A 26604-nucleotide genomic window follows, 5' to 3' on the forward strand; every position below is an offset into this window, starting at 1 on the left:
AATAAGCTGTTCAAAGGAGATGTATAGTCAAACTGGATCTCGCCCTCTCAATCTCTTGTTCTGTGCTGTCCATAGTACTGAATATGGGGGGATTTTTTTTTAACAGCCAGACAATTCAGAAGTAAAGTGAGAGAGAAGTATTATGCTAACCTGACTAAAGATGGAAGGGAAGAAGGAAGGAAGAACTCTTTTTCTAATATCTGATAGTCAGAGGTTTGTAGAAATGACTTATAACTTACCTCTCACAGTTGTTTCAGTTGGCTAAGAAATCTATTGTCCTTGTTCTTTATCCCAGTAGCTCAGTGTCTCACACCTGATCCAAGTTCTCAGGGCCATAACAACACAACAATAAGAGCTGTCAAAAAGTTTTATTCAGCACAAGCTTTCATTGTCTATCATTTGCCTTTTCTTTTGCTACAACAATCTATAGTGCAGCCTGCTGAAAAAGGAGATACATTTGTGGAGACTCTAAAGCATATCCTCTTCTGGGTTATAATGTCAGCAGGAAATAGAATTTTCCTACTTGAAAAGAACCTCATAGTACCTTATAGTATTCATGGATCCTTTTTGTGTGTGCCATTGTATAGACAACCCTACCAGATATATCTGACAGGCTGTGCTAAATACTGACATGTTTTAATCTCTCACAGGTTCATGTATAAGATTTAGACTGCCATCCTATACCTTGGAGTAAGTCATACCAAATTCACTGGAACACGCATTTGAGTAGATATGCATAGGACTGTGTTGTTAAAGTCATTTTGTTAAATTTCCATGCAGGATTTGCTTACAGATGTGATCATATGGATGTAGCTATTTTTTATTGCTGTTAATTGTTTACTGAAGCAATCCTTTGCATTCTATTTGTTCATTAAACAGCCCGATAAGACTATATAAATTAACTGAATAAATTATTAAATTATAATAAAGACATGGTATTCATTTCATTTTGTCTCCTTTTGTTAGGTATTAAACCAATATAGTAATTCTTACACAGCGGCCTAGGGAATCTGGTGAATATCCCTCATACATATTAAGAAATTAGGGATGATTTGATGTTTACTAATGATGAAAATTAACTCACTAGGTTTCCCTAGATCTTTTTTTTAAGCATGAACATAACAGAAAATGATAAAATATGTAAACTACAGGAATAAAGTGCCAAATTGCTGCAAGCAATACAGTCCATCATCTGTAAAAACAGGACACCGGTTCTTTGATATTATGCCTTCAGAAGGTGGTGAATGCTTTAAAGCTTGAATATGTATGCCTTGGAGTTTACATTTATCCACATGACAATATTATTTATTTATTACAATTGCATCCTGTTCTTCCACAAAGGAGCTCATGCATAATTCCGCCCTTTTATTCTCATAGCATCACTCTAAAATAGGTTAAACTGGTTGCTGGTAATTGAACCAAGGTCATCTGACGAACTTGTTGGGCCTCCTCAATGCTACTCCAACATTTTACATGCTACACCACCCTGGTGATCAGTTTGGCTCCCATTTCAGTCACAGCCTTGTTCTCCTCCCACCCACTCCCCAAGTGTAGCTCAATGAATGCCGGAAACAATGCTAAAGCTAAAACAAATATCGAAGACACAAGATTTACTCACACTGGAAGAATGGCAGATGAAGGTGATGGACTACATGGAACTGGCAGAAATGACTGGCAGAATTCGAGACCAGGGAGAAGAGGTGGTGGAAGAAGACTGGAAGAAATCTAAAGACTACATGCAGAAATACTGTAAAATTAATGAATGTTAAAGGGATGTTGGATTGAAAATAAGCGGTATTGGTAAAAAGATTAACAAGAATATGTAAATATGGATTGATAATGGTGGAAAATATATATTTATAATAGGTTAAGATGTTGAGCAATGATAGAGGGTAAGGACTTGCTGAATTAAATATCTGAACTGGAATACAAAAAGGGAGGAGGTCAGGAAACTAGTAAATGAAGTACAAGATATGAAAATATTGGGGTTTTTTTTCTTTTTTCTTTTTGTTAACTGCTTTCTATTTTGTATTTTTCATGTGTTTTGTTTTTGTACCTTTGTAGTTCTTTTTTTCTTCTATTAGGGTTATTCTTTGTTCTTATTTTTTATGTTTAAACTTTGAAACTTTTTATTGTTTTTAAAATTTCAATAAATATTACTTCAAAAAAATAAATAAAGTTAAAACAAATATCAGCTTCTACCACAGAAATTGGTTTCTACTATGTAGCAGGCCCTATCATGCTCCAATGTTGACCTAAAGAACTTGGTGCAAACTGCTCAAGGTTGAGCTCGCCGGCTCCCACAGTGCAAAATGAATACTTAAACATGATGAACATAATTACCATATTTTTCACTCTATAAGAAACATTTTTACCCTCCTAAAAGGCAAGGAGAAATGTGTGTGCGTCTTATGGAGCGAATGCAGTCTCTGCAGCTTTCACTAAAGCCAGGAGAGCAAGAGGGATCGGTGCGCATTGATCCCTCTTGCTCTCCTGGCTTCGCTTCGCTGGAGAGGCACTGCGCAGCTTTCTCTCTCTGCGCAGCGCCCCTTCAGCGAAGCAGGAGGAGAAATGGAAGGGGCTCCTTTTCCCCTGCCGCTTCGCTGAAGAGGCACTGCACAGAGAGGGAGAGAATATTTATTTTCTTATTCTCCTCATCTAAAACTAGGTAAGTCTTATGGTCGGGTGCATCCTAGAGAGTGAAAAATACAGTAATCACTTACACATATGTGAGGGGCCAAAGCTTTCCAGAAGGTGGGGTCTCATTCTAGGTTGCATTTGAAGAGAGTGTGAAAGAAAATTCATGAACAGAAAGGTGGGCAGATTGCACGGAATTATGTAGAGGGGGCGACTGTGAACTTCAGGGCGTATGAACAAGCCATAAATGAACTTGGAAGTTTCTATTACTGAATTTAAAAAACATAGGTTGTCTTTTGTCAAGTGATAGGCTCTGTCTTACCCACGAACAGAGGACGCTCGATACCTTATCATTTGTGTACAGTGGCACCTCGGGTTAAGAACTTAATTCATTCCAGAGGTCCGTTCTTAACCTGAAACTGTTCTTAAGCTGAGGTACCACTTTAGCTAATGAAGCCTCCTGCTGCTGCCACGCAGCCACCGCACGATTTCTGTTCTCATCCTGAAGCAAAGTTCTTAACCCGAGGTACTACTTCCGGGTTAGCGGAGTCTGTAACCAGAAGCATCTGTAACCTGAAGTGCCTGTAACCCGAGGTACCACTGTACCTATTTAATGTCATGTTCAACTTAATATGGAATGTTTCCTGATTTTTTAAAAAAATTAATTCTCATCACCATTTTGAAATGGTTATATCCCAAGGAATCGTTGTTTTTCTAGTAGTGAAACTGAGTGCCCTTCTTCTGGGACCTCTCCTCAATTTTTGATTGGACAGTCAAAGCCAACATTAGTAACACAAAACAGTAGCAAGCTCTACAACTCGGGTTACACTCAACAAAGTGGTGCAATGCCATAAAGAGACAAACACTGGCAAACCTATGGGTACTGGGAAAGGAATGGGAACCAGATCTGCTCTGCAAAAGTCCCCCCCCCCTTTGAATCCTATCCAGTTAACAGTATGCATGTATGATCACAATAGATTACTATATCCTATCTTCATGACAATGTTGGTTCCTGGACCTTCTGCCCACTGTATATTGTTTTCCTACTGTAGATTTTGAACCTTCTAGGCTAGTGGTTCTTTACCTTTTTTGGGTCATAGACTGCTTCGACAATCTGATAAAAGCTATGGACCCCCTCCCAAGGGGGCAGAAATGCATAAACAGCATTTATTTGATTGCAACATTTCTTTTGCACCTAGTTCACAGGCCACCTGAAGACCATCCATGGACCCTCGAGTTGTCCATAAACCACAGGTAAAAATCCCTGTTCTAGGCAGTGGTGTCTGGTGCCTGTTGGGGACTGATGAGGCAGAAGGCAGGGAGAGCACCAGTAGGTGGCGCTGTTAGGTTTCTGTTTTGCCACTGTGCAGTGCTTGGAGTCACAAGACTCTGTTTACATTCCAGAGATTCCAGACTGTTGGAAGTCTCATGGGAGACGGGAGATGGATGTTGATATTACTGGTTTCCTGTTTCTTTGTACCAGTTGCCTCTCTGCTCTCACAGAGAGAGGATGTATATTCTTTTCTGTCTGCATAGTTAGAAATAAAACTCTTAGCGATGTAGCTCATATTTCTCGTCCTTCTGCTGCTGCTTGTATACTCTGCGTAATGGGAACGTGCCTGGAGCCTCATCAAAGGCTCAGGTCGTTAATCAACATCGGAGGAGATTCTGGAGGACTCGACCGGAGGAGCAGCTCAGTCGTACGGAATTCCGACAGGCCCTACAGTCAATGACAGGGCTGTGCTACGCCTTCATTGGTTGTAAGTAAGCAGGCAGGCAGGTGGGGGCTCTCTGAGGGCAGACTGAGGTTTTGGGGGCAGTGGCCCCACCCCCAATGGAGCAGCCTATACTGCTTCTAGGCACACATCATGTTACCAGAGTTTTATTATCAGAAAGGTAATCAATTTATTCCTGCGGCCAATCAGATTTTTCAAACAAAAGTGCAAGCCCAGATATTCTATGGAATCCCGCTATGGATTCAAGCATATAACAGTGATTTAAATAAGATTCACTCCAGCTTTCTGAGACGTATTCTTGGACTCCCAGCTGCGATCAAATATGAAACAATGTGTGCAGAAATAGGCATACACACAATGGAATACTGGGCCTGGTCCACCTCAATAAAGTACTGGTTACGCTGCCATTTTCGCTGCTCTCCATCAAGCCTGCTCGCTGATCTGCTCAAAGACTCTTATAAATCAAGATGGTATCAGTACCTCGAAAAAAAGATTGAATCTTTAGGCATCGAGCTGGAGCCCCTGTATAATTCTAATGAGCAATACATTTTCCATAATATCCTAGCTAGACTAAAGGATGTGGAGAGACAAAATATTATGGCAGCTGTAAACAAAATTTGCTCCCCCATATTCTATGATTTAAATATCTTAGATAGCAGAGTCAATTACGTCACTAAATTAATAATCCCAGCCCAACGTAGGGCTTTTATGCTGGCCCGGTTGAATGTCTTTCCCTCAGCATTTGTCTGGGGAAGATATCAAAACATCCCTAGAAACAAGAGATTCTGCAGATGCTCTATGAATGTCCCGGACACTGTAGAGCATATTCTCTTTCATTGCCCATTGTACAGTACGCTCCGTCAACGCGTGCTGCCCCCTCTTTTGGGTGGTCTGGAACCCCAGCAAGGTGAATGTGCGGGATTCTGCCTATCCGACGTTGACCAAAGGGTAACGGCGGGGGTAGCCGAGTTTTTGGCTGCAGTCCTCCAAGGAGCAGGCTAACAAGGAAAACCACTGATTTTATATGTATATATATATATATATGATTGTAGCCAACTGCTGCCTTTTTATATATATTTCAAGGCTTTTACATGTTATTTTCCTTCTTACGGTTTTTATTTGCATAATGCCTAATAAAGGTTTGATTTCAAAGTTACCAGAGTAGCTTTCCAGCACCCACATCTAAGATGCTAAGATGCCAGTGTGGTGAAGCAGTTAGACTGCTGGACTGGGACCTGGGAAACCTGGGTTCAAGTGCCCCCTCAGCCATGAAGCTCCCTGGGTGGGACCTTGGGCCAGTCACTCACGCCCCGCACAGGATTGTTGTTGTAAGGAAAAGATGGGGAGGAAGCAGAAGGGGAATTATGTACCCCACCCTGAGATCCTTGGAGGGAAGGTGGAATATAAATGTAATAAATAAATGGATAACTAAATCAGCACGGACATAAATCTGACATCAAGAATCACAAAACAGAGAAACCAGTAGGAGAACACTTCAATCTCCCAGGACATTCTATACAAGATCTCAAAGTAGCTGTTTTACTACAAAGGAATTTCAGAAATAGACTGGAAAGAGAAGCTGCTGAATTGCAACTCATTACCAAACTCAAAACCATGGAGAGACCTGGTCTGAACAGAGACATTGGATTCTTATCTCATTATACATGACTAAGCCATTTCTCACCTCCTCACCCCTTGCCTTTTCCTGTAAGACCTATTACAGTCGTTAAGAGTCGTCAACAGGCTCATCTCAGCTATCTGCCAATCTCCCATTCCCACCACCCTTCTGAGTAATACCCCTCCCCACCTTCTCACTATATAGAAGGGTCTGGCAACTTCTGTTTCAGTGTATCTGAAGAAGTGTGCATGCACACGAAAGCTCATACCAAGAACTAACTTAGTTGGTCTTTAAGGTGCTACCGGAAGGAATTTTTTTTATTTTAAATCAGCAGTGGCAGACTCTGGGCTTTAAAACTTCAGCAGCGTCCTGCGCAGCGCCAAAATTCGGTGACACCTGCACATCTTGCCTTCCATTGTTTGGCAGCTGCCCTTGGGGTGGGCAAATTGCTGACACATTCATAAATTCACCTCTGAAATGAGTGCGGTGTAGCAGAAATAGATAAGATGGTGCAGTGGTTAGAGTGTTGGACTAGGACCTGGGGGAACAGCATGCCAATCCCCATTGAGCCACGAAGATCACTGGGTGACCTTGGGCCAGCCTCCGTCTCTCAGACTAACCCACCTCACGGGGCTGTTGTGAAGATGAAACGGGGAGGGGGACCATGCGAGCCACCATAGGAGCCAACTCATAGGGGCTGAGGTCCCTTCAGGGGCCCCCGATAAAATATTTGAGGGTTATTATGGGCCCTCCAAAGTTGATGGGCATTTCCATTCAAATGGTGTGTATGCGCCGCATCCTGTGATGGATTATGTGGGGTGGGGCTTACTCCCCCCCATATTAGGGGCTGAGGTCCCTTCAGGGACCCCCAATAAAATATTTGAGGGTTATTATGGGGCCCCCCAAGTTGATGGGCATTGCCATTCAAATGGTGTGTATGCACCACATCCTGTGATGGATTATGTGGGGTGGGGCTTACTCCCCCCCATATTAGGGGCTGAGGTCCCTTCAGGGACCCCCCAATAAAATATTTGAGGGTTATAATCCCCCCTATAATTGAGGGTTATTGAATGGGCATTGCCATTCAAATGGTGTGCATGCGCCGCATCCTGTGATGGATTATGTGGGGTGGGGCTTACTCCCCCCCCCAATATTTTATTGAAGTTGGCACACCTGCCGGCCACCTTGAGCTCCTTGGCAGATATAAAGGTAATTAACTAATTAATTAGTGGAAGGACTAGAAGAGGCCCCGCTGTCCCCCCTCCCCAAGTTCTCCCTCACTCAGCAGCGTATCGCCTCTACCCCGCAGCTCCTCTCCCGCGTAGCGTCTCGGGAGGAAAGCGCAGCGTCTGCACTGGCAGCCAAAATCGCTCTGGAGCCTCTGAGCACTGAGCGAGGGCAGCGGGCGAAGGAGCTGCGCCAAGCAACTTCCTGGGTAAAAGAAAAGTTCGAAACACAAAGGGACAACCGGGCGAGTTCAGCGAGACTCCCTACACCTATCCGGGGCAGAAGGAGAAGGTAAGCGGGTATTTTTTCTTGGAGAGGACCAGAGGGAGGGGTTTTCTTTTCTGGAGATGTGAGCCCAGGGCACTCCGGAGTTTCCCTTTTTGCGGCGCTGCGTTTCCAGGCTGCAGAACCGCTTCCCCCTTCGACCTCCCCCGACAGACGGACGGGAATCCAGCGCTGGGATCGATGCCTCGCTGCGAGATCCCCTGGTCCGCCGGCGGCGCCAGGGCGGATCAATGGGCGGGCGCCCGGCCCCGGGACTGTTTGCTCGCTTCTTAGCGCCCTGAACCCGCCCGGGAAGGAGGCGAGGTTTCAGCCGCGCGGCTGTGTTTGCATTTCTCTCTTTCCTTTTTTTAAAGCGACGGGTAAAAGCCCCGTCCAGGCACCTCGGGGCTCTAGCGAGCTTCCAAGCAGCACTCATGGAGAAAAGAGCCCTAGCTCCGACGAAGGGGGTGTCCGGTCCCCCGTCCCAGGTTTCAGCCCTCTTAGCCCCGGAAGAACCGGGTCTGAAACCCTGGGGACGAAGGGAAGCCACTCCCTATGTACCCCATAATCCCTCTCCCCTCCGACGTGGACCCCAAAAAGTTGCACGATCCGGACGGGGAAGCCTAAAAGCCGAAAGTCAGGACTTGGCTGGGGCTGGTTCAGCACCCTGGAGAGCTCCGCCGTGGGCAAAGGATGGCGACGAAGCGGCCAAGTTTATTATTATTATTATTATTAAAATAAAAAAATTCCTTCCAGTAGCACCTTAAGCTCATGCACACGAAAGCTCATACCAAGAACTAACTTAGTTGGTCTTTAAGGTGCTACTGGAAGGATTTTTTTTATTTTGACTATGGCAGACCAACACGGCTACCTATCTGTAACTGGAATTATTATTATTATTATTATTATTATTATTATTATTATTATTATTATTATTCCGCCCATCTGGCTGTGTTTCCCCAGCCACTCTGGGCGGCTTCCAACAGAATGTTAAAATACAATAATCTATTAAACATTAAAAGCTTCCCTAAACAGGGCTGCCTTCAGATGTCTTTTAAAAGTCTTGTAGTTGTTTTTCTCTTTGACAATATTTATTACTACTACTACTGTACCTTGTCCTAGCCAAAGATTATTGACGTTGTCCTCCTTGCTCATTTCTGCTTTCTGCTTATTATGCTTATTATTATTGGTGGACTTCTATAGAATTGGGACCCCAAGGTTCATCTAGTCCCCCCCCCCTGCAATGCGGGAATCTCAACTAGATCATACATGATAGTTGGCCATCCAACCGCTAATTAAAAACCTCCAAGGAAGAAGAGTCCACATCCTCCGGAGGGAATCTGTTCCACTGTCAAGCAGACCTTACCGTCAGGGAGCTTTCCCTGATGTTTAGTCGGAATCTGCTTTCTTGTAGCTTGAATCCATTGAGTCCTACCCTCCAGAGCAGGAGAAAACAAGCGTGTTCCCTCTTCCATGTGAAAGCTCTTGAGATATTTGAAGATAGCTATCAGATCTCCTCTCAGTCTCCTCTTTTCTAGGCTAAACATACCCAGCTCCTTCAACCATTCCTCATAAGGCTGGTAGTTCGAGCTCACCTAGGGATGGCTGTGGGCAGGATTCCTGCATTGCACTGGGTTAGAATAGATGATTCCCAGGGTATATTTCAACTATAATTCTATGACGCTATGTCTTGCAGGGGGGCGGGTGGCCGTCATCCTTTCTTTGCCCCCCACCCACCCACTTCTGAGATCCCTTCCTGCTCAGTAAAGAGTCTATTACTCACAGCTTCCCATACTTCACTGTCTGGAATTTTATTTCATTTTTTAAATTAAAAAGTGGAAAGGGTTTTTGAAAGGAATCAGGAAACAACCGGTGCTCACCTGGAAGCGTTCCATTCTTTTTGTTAACCATTGATCGCCGTGGACTTCCTTTCCACAACATTACAATTACGTCTCAGTGGCAGATCTTGGAGACTCAGATTTCAGCAGCATGCATCCTGTTTGATGCCAAAATTCAGCACCACCTGCCTCTTACATTCCCACTGCAACCGAACCAGTAGCTTGTGCCCTAAATCCACCTCTGCACATCTGTATACATTTTTAGGCTGCCAGAGGAGGAGGAGAAATGAATCAGTCCAGTTGGCATCAATACTTTCTTAGATAACTATTATTAAACCCCTCATGCAGCAGATACAACCAGAAACCATTTGTCTTCAGAGTAGTCGCTTACCATTGGACCCAGACTAAGTTTAACTCCCCCTGAATTCAATGTGGCTTGGATTAAATCATGGAAATCTCACTCTGGATTCCAAACCATAGGCTACAATGGATCAGTCCCACATATACTAGTTGGAGGGTGAGTGGCAGACAATATATGTTAATATTCATCAGCTCAAACTGGCACACAGGTTACCCATCAAACCCCAAATGGTGCTAGGCCATAAGACATTTAATTTATATAATTAACATAAGGTATATATCAACTGGGTGGCGCTGTGGTCTGAACCACTGAGCCTAGGGCTTGCCGATCGGAAGGTTGGCGGTTCGAATCCCCGCGACGGGGTGAGCTCCTGTTGCTCGGTCCCAGCTCCTGCCAACCTAACAGTTTGAAAGCATGCCAGTGCAAGTAAATAGGTACTGCTCCAGCCGGAAGGTAAATGGCATTTCCGTGCACTGCTCTGGTTTCGCCAGAGGCGGCTCAGTCATGCTGGCCACATGGCCCAGAAAAACTGTGAACAAACGTCGGCTCCCTCGGCCAGTAAAGCGAGATGAGCACCGCAACCCCAGAGTTGTTCATGACTGCACTTAACTGTTGGGGTCCTTTACCTTTACCTTTTTATATATCACTTGATTGTAAGAAAACCTCTGGCCAGTTTACAAAAAAAGGCACAATGTTCAGCTTTACAAAGCACACATTGTGCAGAACTCTTTTAGCTTCTCAAAAAAGCCAAAAGAACAACCCACCCTATATTATTAGAGAATAATAATAATAATAATAATAATAATAATAATAACAACAACATCAGCCATCACATTACTTTGGGAAGTTCCAATGAATTTGGTACAACTTGCAGCAAGGGTAGCCAATATGGTCCTCTACAAATGTTGTTGAGTTACAACTTCTATCAGCCTCAGATAGAATGGTCAGGGGTCAACAACATTGAAAGGACATCACATTGGCTATTCCTTGCTCTTATAGATCAACTGTAAGTAGCTTGTTGTTCTTCTTAAGATCACAAGACAAGCCATGAGTAGTTGTTTCAAATGTGAGCACCTGCAGGATTCCACGGAGTAACAAGACTGCACCCCAGACTCCCAAATCATTTGTTTGGTTTTGATAGTCCAGGGGCTGTTAACAAAGTGACCTCCAGATGTTACAGATTACAGTTCCCATCATCCCTGACCACTGGCTATGCTGTCTGGGGCTGATGGGAATTGTAGTACCCTGGGAGGGCCCCATGTTACCTGTTCCAGTGTTAGATTGTGCACCCAAGTGAATCTGTTTAAGATTGCAGGCTGGTGAACATATTCAGGAGAGAGAGGTGGGAGGCACCATAGGATTTAAAGCAACAAAAATGCTAAAACTATCACATTTAAACCTAATCTTAACCCAAACCCTATGCATATTTCCTCAGAAGTAAGTTCCTCTGCGCCCTTTTAGACTTATTCCCAAGTGAATGTGCATAGGATCACAGCCATGCAAAATTTAGGATTGTGCTCAGTTGCTTTGGCTGTGTACCTGTGAAAAGACTTGGATGCCTAATCAAGATAGCTTCATTAATTCTAGTTGCCGTTCACCACAGCTCTGCATTAAAGTCACTCCAGCAGTGCCCCTGAATTAACGTCGTTCTCATTTCTTCTCTCAATACATAGTCAAAGTCCCTGCAACATTGCTAGGCAGAAGTATATGTCAGGGAAGCAAAGCCCTGCTTGCTGCAGAGACAGAACTGAACCCTTTTGTTTGGCAACTTCTCCCACCCCCCAACCCTAATACAAGTGCCTTTCCTCCACCCATACATTGGAGTGCGTGGTGCTCCCATCCTTGCGTCAGAGCTGTGCAAACAGATGACACTGGACCAGACTATTTAAGGGGCAGCACTGAAGGGCTCAGCTACAACCTCTAGCCTGCCTCTGTTCTCTCGTGCACAGCTGCAACCTGCACCTCATTTAGAAGGTAGGAGATGATTATTTCACTGAGAAACTGCTTTTAGGATGTGTGGGGGAAGGAAACAGCTGGTGGCTGGCTTCTTTGCTTCATTTTCTTTGTACTTAAGGGTTTCTCAGACTGCACTGAGTTTTTCTTAGAAACTGTAAGAATGAAATCAGCGATGGTCTTCCAAACTGTTGCAGGCAGCTTCACAGGCACTTTGAGTTTAAAAACTGTTCCTCTCTGCCTTTCTTAACCTTTTACTAAACATGTACAGGATCAATTCACTGCATTTTGAGGAAGCATCTTGGGCAACAAAACCGAGTTTTCAGGCTGTTGCTGTTTTCAGTTACAGCTCCTGCTGGGTGGTGTTGCCTGTGCTAAACCAAGAGGCAATGTTACAGTAACTTTTTATATGGAGCAGGCTGTGAAATCTCTTTGAAAACCCAAACCCAACATTTATCAGACAGAATTCAGGTGTCTTTTAAAAATCTGAATGGCATTTCTACATGCAGTGAAATCCTATACATGCTTACTCTTCAGAAATAAGCCACATTTAATTCAATGAAACTTCCGGGTAAGTGTCTATAGGATTTTAGTGGCATATGTGTTATGGATGGGGAGCTGGAAAGGTTGTATAATTTGAATTTTAGTCTTTACACCATAATATTAGCAGCTGGGTTATTTAAGTAACACTTTTTTAATTTTCTTTTTTCGTATCTCACTTACAATTTGTTACTTGGAGATTGGATGTTGCTACCTTTTTTATCATCACGGCAGCTGAGTCTCTGCTGAATGATTTTGGGGCTGTAATTTCTTTTTAAGTTTAAGGAGCTTGGTGATTTTAGCATGTAAGAGACATCTTGACACATTCCAGCCCAATGCAAGCATTTATGTTTTCTTGCTGGGTTAAACCCAGGATGATAAACAAATGGGACTTATTTTTAGGTGTACCATATTCTGATTTCTCAGATGTATGTGAAACAGGTGTTGTATTGAAACCTGTAATGCATGTGAATTTAATAGATCTGTCAAGTTGTGGGCTCTGCACAAAATCAAGTGTTCACTTTACATTTCTTACCCTCTCACAAAAATATCTTCAGACGTGTCTACTTCACTCCCTCAAAGCATCCTCACTCACTCACTCACACGCACACACAGCAAAAGCATTAGTTGTGTATTTCACACACATGTATTCTGAAGGGACACATAGCTAAGACTGCTTTAATGGCAATCAATACCTTTTATTCTGAAATCTTATGCATGTCTACTAAGAAACAGGTCCTGATGAACTCGGTGAGACTTATATGGGATTGCAGCCTCAGTTGCTCTGCCCGATTCACAGCCAGGATGCTGAATAAAAGTTCTCTTTCTCATAGGTGAATTTGGCTTTTCTAGTTTTCTACTTACCAGAGTGCAAACCTGGAACTGGAACAGCGAGTATACATTTACTCCAGATAAATTAAGGCAGGGTGCAGAAAGTGTGATCTTGTGGTGTAGATCCATGCATTCACATTATCCAGGAAGGAAGTCAACACCTCTTTGTATTTTCCCCCTAAGATGTAGAGATGATATTCAGTGACTCGGAGCAACCGTAACCATGCTAATATATTAAATATTTCGTTGCCTTTCCAAAGCAGAACATCTCACTTTCAAAAGAGGGGAAAGCGCTTTCCCCTGCCAGCACTGCAAAAGGGAAAGCAAGGAATGGTTTTCAGCTGGTCAAAGCAGTTGGTCCCCCACCCAGTGATTAACTGGTTATCTTTGCTCAAGCTATAATCAACCAAGGGCATGGATCTCTGTGGTCTTTAGTCTCCACGGGCAGTTAACTGCATCTCTTCCTTGTCTAATTGAGCTGCCAGAATATTTGTTGGTTTGGAGGTAGACTATGGGGGGGGGGTTTGCGTGTGAAGGAGCCTTTTAGCATCTTTGACAATCTCTTCTCCCTTTTCCTCTCTAGCTATGTACAGTGGGGTCTGCATCTGCCTGCTCCTGGCTGCGTTGTCCACAAGCTCCTTGGGGCAGCAGACTTCAGGATCCCACAATGCCAATCCTGTGGCTACTGATCTCGAGAAGAGCTTGCTGGAAAACTACCGGCATGTCCGTACTCCAGGCTCTGGGAAATCTATCCAGCAGCTGGACGGCAACGTTGACCCAAAGGCTAACCTGGGAGCTCTGCTGGCCAAATATCTCCAGCAAGCCCGAAGAGGTATCTTTTGAATCATTTTTCTACCCAAGTGCACTATGTCAAAGAAATACCCCTGTGAAAATTCAACATGTGAATAGCTTCAAATGGAAGGCAGGGTGACCTCTCTCGTCATGATCTCCCCCCCCCCCTGCAAAGCCCAGGCAGTGAGGTTGCATCTTGTTAGTCCAGCCAGTGGAAAGGGATCTTGTTGATTAAACAGGTCAATTCTTCAATGCATACAAGAGTGGCTGGTGCCTTTAAAAGAGGGGTGTACAGGTTTCACCTACTCCGACAAGCCTTATCACACCCTTGCTCAGTTTCACCTGAAGAAAGTATCAAGCCCTTCCGACCAGCAAAATAGAACCTCCTAGTGCAGCAGCAGTCTATCTCTAAAGATCAAACGCTAGAGAGAGGAAATAGGGCAGGGTTATTTCCTTCATGCCAACGGAGTACAAAGCAGAGACATCATCTGAGTCCAAATGACTCTCTTGAAGTTTCATTTGCTGTCGCAACATTCATCCTAACAAAGGCAAACTAGAATTCTAGAATTGTGGGAAGGGACCCTGAGGGTCATCTAGTCCAACCCCCTGCACTGCAGGAATATGCAGCTGTCCCATAAGGGGATCAAACCTGCAACCTTGGTGTTATCAACACCGTGCTCTAACCAACTGAGCTATCCGGCTGATAAGGCAGAGAACAAGCAGGCTGTTATGTAAGCAGGCAACAGGGCCAGCCCAAGATATTTTTCCACCTGAGTTGAAGGATGAGATGGTGCCCCCTCCTCGTTCTGCATTCAGTAGCTGACTGGACTAGCAGTTGGAAATGGGCCGTGCGGCAAAAACAGCTCTGTTCTCCAGCAAAGGGGAATGGTCCCTCTAACTTTTGCCACCTGAGGCAGTCGCCCCACTTTGCCTAATGGTAGGACTGTCTCTGGCAGGAAGCAGAGAATATGGGAAGGGGGTAATATGGCAGCTAAGAGGTAGCCCAGAGAAGGGTGGCTGCGGGTGATGAAAGGTCAGAGAAGACCTCTGTCTGGGCATGAGGTGTCTACCCCTACCTTGTGGAGCAGATCAACTTGCCTTCCCCTTGTCTGGAAGGCTCTGTCCTTCCTTCTTCTTCAGATAACTCCCTCTGGAAACCACTGCCCGGCAGATGGTGCTTAAACTGCCTGGAAAATACCTCGGGGCTTTCCCCGTCTCTGCGGTGCCATTAGGTAATTCTAGACTCAGGACTTAATGGCTGTGCCTGTATTAATTCACTTGCTTCAAAATGTGGCAAGCCAGCCCTGTGTTCAGGACAAACCTCCAGGGCTTCACACAGTACGGGGAGCAGGAGGAGCTTTGACAACAGCGCAGCCCTGGACTTGAGCAGTTGTCTGGCTCTCATTGAGCAAGTGAGCCTCAGTCCTCAGAGTTGTGCTGTTCCAGAGTGTGGCAACCAACCTCCCAGTGTAAAGAGGGCTTGGACCAGGCACACAATTTAGGGGATGCAACAGGCAACATCCAATGTCCAGTGGGTTAGGCAGCCTACGTCTTATCCTTATTTTGCAAAACTGTTCTACATTCCGCACAGAGATGCTTCTACAACACTGGCCCAAACTAAACTAAACTAAACTAAACTAAACTAAACTAAAAACTAAACTAAATCTGCTCCTTCCTTCTTGACCAGATATGTGTATTGCCTGCATGGCTACAGATAGTAATTAGCATCTTGGTTGTGGTGCTTTGCCGACAGAGCATCATCTGGCATGGGATAGACCAGTATGCTCCCACATCCATGGGCTCGATGGCTCTGATGGGTAAAGGCCATAGATCAATGTTGGAGTGAATACTCTGGATGTAGAAGGCTTCATTCATGGCATCACCAGAAACTTGTCTGGAACCCAGGCAAGAAACTCCTGGGCAGTGTAGACAGCCAGCCAAGGGCTCCCTCTGTTGGTAGAGCATGAGACTCTTAAACTCTGGGTTGTGTGTTCGAGTCCCACGTTGGGCGAAATATTCCTGCAGTGCAGGGGATCGGACGAGATGATACTTATGGTCCCTTCTACCTCTATGATTCTATTATTCTAATACAGAGCTAGCTGTGACTTTGTATACTCAACGTGTTCCTTTACCTCAGCCCAGTTTTGTATGTGTTTAAGGCACCACCCCATAGTCCCTGCATATACAGTGGAACCTCGGTTGTTGAACGTCATCTGTTCCGGAAGACCGTTCGACTTCCGAAACATTTGACAACCGAGGTGCAAAGGGCTGCCAGCAAGTTCAGTGGGGGAAATTGAAAAACGCGCCTTGGAAGCCATTCGACTTCTGAGGTGCGTTCGAAAACAGAAGCAATTACTTTCGGGTTTTCAGCATTCGGATTCCGAATTATTCAGCTTCCAAGACGCTAGAAAACCGAGATTCCACTGTATAGAGATGAGGAGCACTATTTTTCTGGGGAAAGGGATGTCAGAACCCACCACAAACACCTCCCTCGTTCTCTTAGAATGGTAATGACGCCCACTTAAGAGGTGCCAGAACTGAGTTCTGGCAAATTCTGGCTGCAAGACTCTTTTGTTGTTAGAGTGTGTGTACCTCTATTATTTCAATAGTGAGCATGTACTTCCATTTCTTTATTTTCTTGTTTTCCCCAAGGTGCTTCTGGAAAGGTCTCTGTGATGGGATTGCAGAGTTTTGACCCGACGCACAGAATAAGAGACAGAGACTACATGGGATGGATGGATTTTGGACGCCGGAGTGCTGAAGAATATGAGTACTCTTCTTAGAGAGCTTCAAACTATGCTCAAAAGAAATGAAAATCAAGTCCCATTTCTGTACAGGGTGGGGGGGAAATTATCATCCTTTTCGAATCAGTGTTTTAAAAGAAAACATATGTATTTGATGTAAATTTGTCTGTAAAACTATACAATGCAATATATATTATATAAACATATGCAGAATTTTCCAGAAAAAAAATACTATCTTTCTCCTATAGTTTCTTACCACTCGGTTGTAGACATATTAAAAAGTATTTCATTCATCCCTCTGTTGTCTGATCGCCAGAATTGTTGATGTGTGTCACAATCACTGCAGAAGGAAAATACCCTCACATCTTTCATACACTGTTAATTTTCCAAAGGAGCACATTATATAAACCAAAAAAATTTCTACGGGCATTAAAAGGCAATCTGTCCAGATATCAACATGAAAAGCATTTTTCAATGGTTATGAGAATCCATTTCAAATTCAATTCTGACAAATCTCTGGTGAAAAGAATGAGCGCCTCAGCAGCAGCTAAGCATTTTCACCTTTAGGTTCTATGCCCAATTTTCAATGCAAAGGTGATACTGATGTTAAATTTCGGTGTGGAAATCTTGGATATGACATATCTTACTAAAATAGCTGCTTTTTGCATATGGTTTCAGGGGGTTCAAAGTCTACCCCCATTTTATTTAATTAGAGCAGCGTTGGACACGGAACTGATTTCTGATTTAACATACGTGAGGATGGTTCGGTTATTTTCTTTTGTGAAGTGAATGTGAACATTCTGCTACAGTGATTAATCCTGGAATAAACAAAACATTCCTTGCCTCATGGTGACTTATACATTTGTTTCGAAATACGAAATGAAGATTCTGCACCTCCCACCCCAAATACGGTTAGAGTGATTACGGTGAAGCTCATTCAGTAGTTTGCAGTGCAATCTTACTCAGAGGTAAGCCTCCTTACATTTAATGTGACTCACCCCCCCAGGTGTGCAGGATTGCAGTCTTAAGTATGAGAACCTTCTTGCACTGGGAGCAATCAAAATGGTTATTAAAAACAAGAACAAACAAAAAACAGCTTTAATTGACTCCAAACATGAGCAAGGTATTATAGGCACACTTATTTATTTATTTTATCATTTATTTATTTTATGATTTCCCACAGGAAAAAATGAATTTAATTAATAGGGCAACCTACTGCCCCTCAAGAGATCAACAGTATCACAGAGAAGCATGACAAATTTAAGGAGGAGAATATATGTTTGGATTCCGGGGGACAACTCACTTGTGTTAGGGAAGAAGCCAAGGGAGATACTAACCCATAATATTTTTCACTGGCATTCAAAGTATAAAACAGTTTCCAGTTGCTGCTGGAGTAACTGCATTGTGGAAACCTACCTGCTAGAAGGGCGTAACAACCCAACGCTCTTCTTTTTGGAATCTCATTTGCATCAGATATAAATAAGCAAAGCACATATACACCTGAGTACTTTCGTGCTATCGGGCAATTTTATAGCACTGAAGTGCCTCTGGCTTCAAAATCAAGGAGAACCCAGACGTGGCGACGGCAATTATTTCGCTAAAGAGATTTGTCTTGTCCATTACAGAGTGGAATTCAACAGAGGGTGATCTGCTATCGAACAGCTGTGGGCAAAAGGTGGCTCAGAATCTACTGGTAGATTTCTGGGAGACTTGAAGATCAACAAGGATTTCTGACTCCCCAAATGTCTAACACTGACAACAAAATGACTCCCCTTCCCTTAATGATGTGCTGAAATGAAGAAAGCTGGGGGTGGACTGTATGACAAGGAGTGTGCAGATCGAATGTGAGTTGTGTTTAGTTCTGGTACTCCAAACAAATCCTCAGGCCCCAGGTTCTGTGATTGTAACTGTATTTCTTTCACAACAGGCTCCATCTTGGTGTCCTAGTAAAAAGCAAGTCCTAGTAAAAAGTAAATTAGATCCTGCAGCCTGGCATGAACCCATCCTTACAGTAGCAGAGGGGATTTTAAGAGACATCACTTCTCCTACATGATATGCAGTACCTGCTGAAATTCCCGCTTTTACATTCCATATTTTTCGCTCTATAAGACGCACCAGACCACAAGACACACCTAGTTTTTGGAGGAGGGAAAAAAGAAAAAAAATATTCTGAATCTCAGAAGCCAGAACAGCAAGAAAGCAGCAATCCCTCTTGCTGTTCTCGCATCTGTGATAGCTGCGCAGCCTGCATTCGCTCCATAAGACACACACACACATTTCCCCTTACTTTTTAGGAGGGGAAAAGTGAGTTTTATAGAGCAAAAAATATGGTAATTACTAAAAGGGTGAGGGAGGCAGAAATCCATATATTTGGGTGGCTTAAAAAGTGTCTATTTGGTGCAGGCCCCTCCAGAGAGCAGGACTGAACCATATGTTCACCAGCATTCTTGGTGGGGGGGGGATGTGCTAATGAAACCCACCTCTGAAGAGTGCAGGATTGAACCCTCCACTTGTCAGATGATGAGCAGAGAGTTCAGTCCTGCTGGGTGCTGCTTCACCAGTCGAACACGACCAATCCACCTTCTAAATCCGGCCCACGGACAGTCCGGGAATCAGCGTGTTTTTACATGAGTAGAATGTGCCCTCTTATTTAAAATGCATCTCTGGGTTATTTGTGGGGCCTGCCTGGTGTTTTTACATGAGTAGAATGTGTGCTTTTATTATATTTGTGGGGCATAGGAATTTGTTCATTCCCCCCCCCCAAAAAAAAATACAGTCCGGCCCCCCACAAGGTCTGAGGGACAGTGGACCGGCCCCCTGCTGAAAAAGTTTGCTGACCCCTGGTCTATGGAGATCAAAAGTGGCATCTCTTTCCCCCTTTACATTGCATGCCACTCCCCATTTCACACATGCAAAGGCATGGCTCCGCCGGTGTCACAATTGACCCTGAATGAAAGAAAGCAATTCCTGGGCAAAAAAAGCAAGCACATAACACAGAGAGCTTAGGAGAGAAGTTTCTTTCCAGACACATCTTGATATACACAGAACTCTGCCTCATAATCTGCATGTCTTTGTATTTCGCTGCTTTTAAAATTCTGCCGTTCGTTCACAGACATTCAAACAAAATGCGAAAGCTGCTAAAATATCAACAGCTAGCTGGTTCTTCTAATTATTTCCAGACCTTTTGGTGCTCGGTTTGTGCCAAAGTTTGCCTAGGGTTGATCAAAGCAGGCAAGCAGACTAGATAGAGCCACAAAGGGCTTTGCATTGACTCATCTACAGCCAAAATGAAATTGGGAGAATATATTGAACTCATTAACTCGTTACTTATTAAAGTATCTTTCAGAGGTCATGACAGAACAGTATACAACTAGTTCCCCCAGCTAATCAGCATGAATATTTGCAGGGGAAGGGATGGTGTTACTTGCGATACCCAATGAAGGCGAGGGGCTAATCATCCGTTCTGCTGCTCCAGAGAAGATAACCCTTTATTATTTCTGTTGAAGCAATAAAAACTCAGCACTGTAAATGCGAGGTTCTCAAACCCTGGAACGTTAGCGGGTTCCTCAGTTGCACCGTTGACGGGCATGCGAGTATAATTTTTAAAGGCACAAAGGATTTTCAGCAATTCTTTGCAGCAAAAAGAAATTTATTAGCTCTCAGGTTATTGGAGAAGCAAATCATTCCCCATAACCATCGCTCCTGCCTCCCCAGTCCCCTACACGATCTCTCAAATGTTTCACAGTTGGGTGTTAAGAGTTCATTATTGAGGAGAACTTTTGCAGCGGGGGGTTTTCTTCCTAGGCTGTTTATATATCCTGGTATTGCTTGGTCAAGCTTACTCAGATGTTGAGTAATCTAGACAGCAACGGGTAACAGATCCAATGGGACAGGCGCTTGTAGGCTCAAAGCTGATCCCTGTCACACAACTTCTCATGGACCCAGAAATATTGTCCCACTTCTAGCAGTGCCGGCACCCAATATAAAACCTGGAAAAGTTGGGGAGGTTTTTTTTTATATATAAATGTTTTATTAGTTTTTTAACATATCATTTTCAACAGTAATTAAACATACTTTTATATCTTATTCAATTTTTTTGACTTCCATTAATCCTGTCTGAAAATTTTCCAGTCTAATCTCTTAGTATGCATTTCTTATCTTCCCTATTACATTTCAAACTCATAACCAATATATCTATCTTTTTCTACTTTGTAAGACTTCATATATTTCTCCTTACAAAACTTCTTGTAGTCCTACTAGCGTAATTTGTTGATTACAGTTGCTCTTCAAATAATTCATGTACTTCTTCCAATCTTCTGTAAATCTCTGGTCCCGCAGGTTTCGAATCCTTCCTGTCATATTGTCCAATTCTGCATAGTACATTAATTTCGTCTGCCGTTCTTCTTTCATCAGAATTTCTTCTTGTTTCCATTTCTGGGCTAACAATACTCTTGCTGCAGTTGTTGCATATAAAAACAATTTAACATCCTGCCTATTAATTTCTTGACCTATAATACAAAGTAAAAATGCTTCTGGGTTTTTAAAAAATGCATACTTCAACATCTTTTTCATCTCATTATATATCATTTCCCAGAAGTGCTTCACTTTTTTACATTCTTCATTTTTTTACATTCCCACCACATATGATAAAATGTTCCTTCTTTTTCTTTACATTTCCAACATTTGTTACTTATTTTATACATTTTAGCTAATTTCGCTGGTGTAATATACCATCTATACATCATTTTCATCATATTCTCTTTCAAAGCATTACATTTGAGTTTTTATATTGTGATTTTATGTTGTGAACTGCCCTGAGACCTGCGGGTATAGGGTGTCGTACAAATTTAATTAATCCATTAATTAAGTAATGATAAATGTGGTCATGGTGTAGAGAGCTATATTTAAGATCAGATCTATACTTTATATACTCTGTTTTCCTATATACTAAAGAAGACTATCAGCAACATAAATTAATGATGGGTTTCCCTCGAGTATGGAAACTGATTTATGCAAATAGGTTAGACAGGCAGCTCTGACCCAGATAAGGAATAATTTTGTTTTATCAGGCTTTACTTGACACATGCACCCCTCCCGCACAAAATTGTGGTTACACTTCACCATCCTGTCTCTGGCATGGTAGCTGAAGATTGCAGCAGTGAGCCACGACTGATAAGGTGTACCCTTGCAAAGAGTCAGAAAGTTCAGCTAGATTTACTGACCATGAATGCATGCAGAATTCATGCCATGATGTAGCCAACTTCCCCCATGTCATTCAGTGGCTTACAATTGCAATAGCATAAGCAGCGGCTGCTATTCTGTAGCGGGCCACCCAAAAAAAGAAGCCCACGTTCTTCACTCCCAGAATCCTATAACTAAGCATTTATGATGGTGATGAGCAATATTCTTGCACATTTCCTGATTGGCACTGCACGTGTTTTTTGGAATTAGCAGGCAACAATTTATTTCTCGTTACATTTCTTTATTCCCAAAAGGTAGGAACTGAATCACCACCAAGTATGCTTCTACAGGTGGTCTAGACAGGGCTGCGTTCTTTTACATTCAGTGGCTGGTGTTTCCTTTTCCTTGGCAGAGGGACGCGGGTGGCGTTGTGGGTTAAACCACAGAGCCTAGGACTTGCCGATCAGAAGGTTGGCAGTTCGAATCCCCGCGACGGGGTGAGCTCCCATTGCTCGGTCCCTGCTCCTGCCAACCTAGAAGTTCGAAAGCATGCCAGTGCAAGTAGATAAATAGATCCAGCGGGAAGGTAAACGGCGTTTCCGTGCACTGCTCTGGTTCGCCAGAAGCGGCTTGGTCATGCTGGTCACATGACCCGGAAGCTGTACGCCAGCTCCCTCGGCCAATAAAGTGAGATGAGTGCTGCAACCCCAGAGTTGGTCACAACTGGACCTAATGGTCAGGGGTCCCTTTACCTTTACCTAAAGTAAGGCAGACCTCCACAGCTTGTGATGCACCAAGATGCTGCACAGTCCACCCACCATATACTGTGGTCTACCAGGTAATTTTCTCCATTGCATTTATATTCTAAGGTAAAGGGTAAAGGTAAAGGACCCCTGGACGGTTAGGTCCAGTCAAAGGCAACTATGGGGTTGCGGCGCTCATCTTGCTTTCAGGCTGAGGGAACCGGCGTTTGTCCAAAGACAGCTTTCCGGGTCATGTGAGCAGCATGACTAAACTGCTTCTGGCACAACGGGACACTGCAATGGAAACCAGAGTGCATGGAAACACCATTTACTTTCCCACCACAGCGGTACCTATTTATCTGCTTGCACTGGTGTGCTTTCAAACTGCTAGGTTGGCAGGAGCTGGAACAGAACAACAGGAGCTCACCCCGTCGTTGGGATTCAAACCACCGACCTTCTGATCCGAAAGCCCAAGAGGCTCAGTGGTTTAGACCACAGCGCCACCCAGTGTCCCAAGAGCCGAAGGTGACATACACACCCCTCTTTTGTTTTATCCTCACAACAAACCTGTGTGTTGGGTTAGGCTGAGAGCTGGCGATTGGCTCAAGGTCACCCTGTGAGTTACATGGCAAAGTGAGGATGCAAGATTGGGTCTTCCACATCCCCTAGTCTAAAGCACAAACCGCTGCATGATGCTGGCGGGCTGAAAACAGGGGAGGTTATCAAAGTATCTGGCAGGGAGTGAGCACAGGCGGTTGGCTGGAAGAAAGATTAGGAAGCAGGTTGCTTTCTAAGGGAGAAAGCTCTGAAGTGTTTCTGCTGTAGTTCTAGTCTTGCACAGGTCCCAAAGCGCCCTCTTGTGGCACAGTGAAGGTGTAGCGGAATGGACCCAGCTAAAACACATTACATCTAAAATAATTTACAGATGGTATTTAACTCTGAGTGGACTTGCTAAGATGTACAGTGGTACCTCGGGTTAAGAACTTAATTTTTTCTGGGGGTCTGTTTTTAACCTGAAACTGTTCTTAACCTGAGGTACCACTTTAGCTAATGGGGCCTCCCGCTGCCGCCGCCCCCCGATTTTTGTTCTCATCCTGAAGCAAAGTTCTTAACCCGAGGTACTATTTCTGGGTTAGCGGAGTCTGTAACCTGAAGCGTCTGTAACCTGAAGCGTCTGTAACCCGAGGTACAACTGAATCAGATAAGTGCTGGAGATGTAATGAAATCAAGGGTACTTTCTTTTATATGTGGTGGGCCTGTAAAAGGGTAAAAGAGTAACGGGAAATAATTTATAATGAACTGGGGAAAAATGTTTAAAAGCACCTTCTCCCCCCCCCCAAAAAAGAGTCCTTTTTGTTGGGGATAATTCAGATGGAAATTCCCAGGTGTCAAAATATTTATGTACACCACTACGGCGGCCCGTGTTCTGTTAGCCCAAAAATGGAAAATGAGTGAGGTCCCAACCAAAGAAAAATGGCAACTTAAACTGTTGGAATATGCGCAGCTTGCAGACTTAACAACAACAACAAGAAGAGAACAAGAACATACATTTAGAGAACATTGGAAAATGTTTATTGAATATGTAGGGGGAGATTATGTAAACTTGAAAACGTGGGCAGCATTAAGATAAATTCAACAGTGTAAATAAGTTTTGAGGGAAGTAACAATGGAATACTGAATGGTTTAGTTTATATACGCTATGCAAAAGGAACCATGGAAAGAGAAGAAGTGATTGATATTTTGAGGTTGTCTAAATGAATATTCTAAATTGTAAAAGAATATATATTTGTGTGTGTGTGTAATTTTACATCTATACAAAAATGCAATGATACATTATTATGCATGTGGCCACTGGCAGATGGGATTGGCTGTAGCCCCCAATCACATGTGTACAATGTGAAATGTGTTTGCCTCTGCCCAAAGTATGTGAAGTAACTTACTTTAGGGACAAAAGTCATAGAATCATAGAGTTGGAGGGGACCCTGAGGATCATCTAGTCTAACCCCCTTGCAATGCAAAAATATGCAGCTGTCCCATACGGGGATCGAACCTGCAGCCTTGGCATCATCGGCACCAGGCTCCAACTAGCTGAGCTATCCAGGCTGACCCTGCTTTCTTCAAAATTCCACTGGTGTTAAAAACCACCTTTTTCATCTCAGCGTCTCCCCATACCTGCTTTCCTTATTACGGTTACTGTTTAAAACAGCCACTCTCCTTTTTAAACAACATTTCCCCATCTCTCTCTCCTCCCCCTACTTCCCACCCCTATCCACCTTATCGCTTAAATATTCGTTCCATATTTCTTCATATTTATCCATTCTTATTTCACATCGACATGCAATTCGTTCGTATGTAGCTAATCTGTCCATATTATCAGTCCATGTGCTCAATGGAATCTTTTTGCGGCTCTTCCAATTCATCAAAACAAGGGTTTTTTTTTTGCTTCTAATATAGCACGGTACATCCAATTTTTTTGACCACTTGAAATCTCCCATGTTTCAGGAATATAATTTAGAATTAAATTCAATTCCCCTAAATAACCATTTCTTTTTATTACTCTTGCTATAAATATCCTCACCTCACACCATCGTTAACAAAGGTGTAGTCATAAGTATATCAGTGTATTCAAATCTGAATCGTCAAATTGTGTTATTATTGTTGTTATGGTTTTTGTTGTATGTGTTTTTTGCGGTTGTTGTTTGTATCGAAAAAATGATTAATAACAATTATTTTTTTAAAAAACCAGCCACTCCCCGCCCCCTTTCACCCTCTCTCCCTTCAAATTGTACTCAGAACTTCTCTTCCGTTCCTCAACTGTCTCATGTGAGAGAAAGGATGCAGAGATCTCAAATATTCCATAGTATGGAAGCTACCTTACACAAACTTCTGCCATTGGTCAAAACTCTCATTCTCCTCTCATTGCCTCCAATTCGGCTTTACTCAAAGTTCTGCCAATCTTTTAAACTATGACTTCCCTCCCTTTCTCCCTTTTGGCTCCCATGCCATGGTCTATAATGAAGCTGTTACTTCACATTGAGATACTGGTACATTCTGAACTTCTTTCTTCCCCTTTCCTGTGATGGGTGATCAACTCTGCACAGCCAAATGCAATCAGCTCGACAATCGCCACCCATCTCCCGGGCTTAAGAAATAATCAAATCCAATTCCAGCAGGAGCTCCTTCTGGAGGGCAGTGCACGCATTTGAACCTTAATTCTTAGTTTATTTCCTGCTTCCCCCTAAGGATTAAATCAGGAGTCCCTCATAACTGCATTGAAAGTTATATAAAGCTTCTACAGGATTATAAATGCCCTCTCCAGCAAATCAGGCACGTTTGCAATCCGACTGTTGCTCTTCTGAGTTTGTTGTCCAGAGTTAGGTCAAAGCAGGAGAAAACACAGGAATTTTCCCCCTTTACCTGGCCAGCCTAGGAAAGCAGCAATGTATCTCCGTAAATTCATTGATCGGGCTTATTACTGATATATTGAGTTCTGTAAATTCATTGATCTGGGCTTATTCCAGTGAGAAGAGTGCTGGGAAATATTCCCAAATCGTATTTAGCTGGCCTGAGAGGGGAAGGGGAGAGAGTCTCTCCAGAGCACATCTGGGTCTGGGTTCGTTTGGGGGAAAACCTGGCCTATTTGTGTGTGCAGAGAAAAACGGGTTAGTGGAAGGTGTGTGAATGTGTGACTCTGTGGAGGAGCAGGGCTGGTAAAAGCCAGTCTTTCTGGGCTTCTTGTCTCTCCAAATGAAGGCAAGCTTCCCTCCACAGGTGACAAGTCGTTGCATTCTGCTCTGCTTCCCAGACAAAAAATTATTTGGAATCTGGCATCCAATTTCACAACTGAAGTAACAAGTATTGGAAGACAGAAACAGGGGGGAAATGCAGGAAACACAAATCCAGAAAATAATCCACAATATAACCTTTATTGGTTTATTCAATTGTGAATAAAATAGAAATGTAATTCTTCAATGCCTTGTGACCCGATTTTCCAGTGGTTAGACACCTTTATTGGTTTATTGATATTCAATTGTGAATAAAACAGAAGTGTAATTCTTCAATGTCTTGTGACCTGATTTTCCAGTGGTTAGACACCTTCTTTTATTTAAAAAGAGTAAATAATAATACTTTCAACTTCA

The 26604-nt window shown here is 43.3% G+C and overlaps 1 protein-coding gene across 2 annotated transcripts; it reads left to right on the forward strand.

Moving 5' to 3' along the window:
- The first annotated feature begins 7297 nt into the window (after positions 1-7297).
- Positions 7298-17384, forward strand: CCK (cholecystokinin). Of its 2 annotated transcripts, none has more exons than XM_082193182.1 (3): positions 7298-7509; positions 13589-13837; positions 16450-17384. In XM_082193182.1, exons 2-3 carry the CDS (start codon positions 13591-13593, stop codon positions 16578-16580), a joined length of 378 nt encoding a protein of 125 aa, XP_082049308.1. In that variant the 5' UTR covers positions 7298-7509; positions 13589-13590; the 3' UTR covers positions 16581-17384. The 2 variants fall into 2 exon arrangements, with proteins under 2 accessions (XP_082049308.1, XP_082049307.1); XM_082193181.1 differs by lacking the exon at positions 7298-7509 and adding an exon at positions 11408-11655.
- The last annotated feature ends 9220 nt before the right edge of the window (positions 17385-26604 follow it).

This window comes from Podarcis vaucheri, assembly GCF_965113315.1.
Source record: "Podarcis vaucheri genome assembly, chromosome: 12".
Classification (NCBI taxonomy): domain Eukaryota; kingdom Metazoa; phylum Chordata; class Lepidosauria; order Squamata; family Lacertidae; genus Podarcis; species Podarcis vaucheri.

Coding starts and splice junctions, on each gene's coding strand:
- CCK (XM_082193182.1), top strand. CDS start 13,591: ATGTACAGTGGGGTCTGCATCTGCCTGCTCCTGGCTGCGTTGTCCACA. Junction 13,838..16,449: donor TCTCCAGCAAGCCCGAAGAG/GTATCTTTTGAA, acceptor GTTTTCCCCAAG/GTGCTTCTGGAAAGGTCTCT.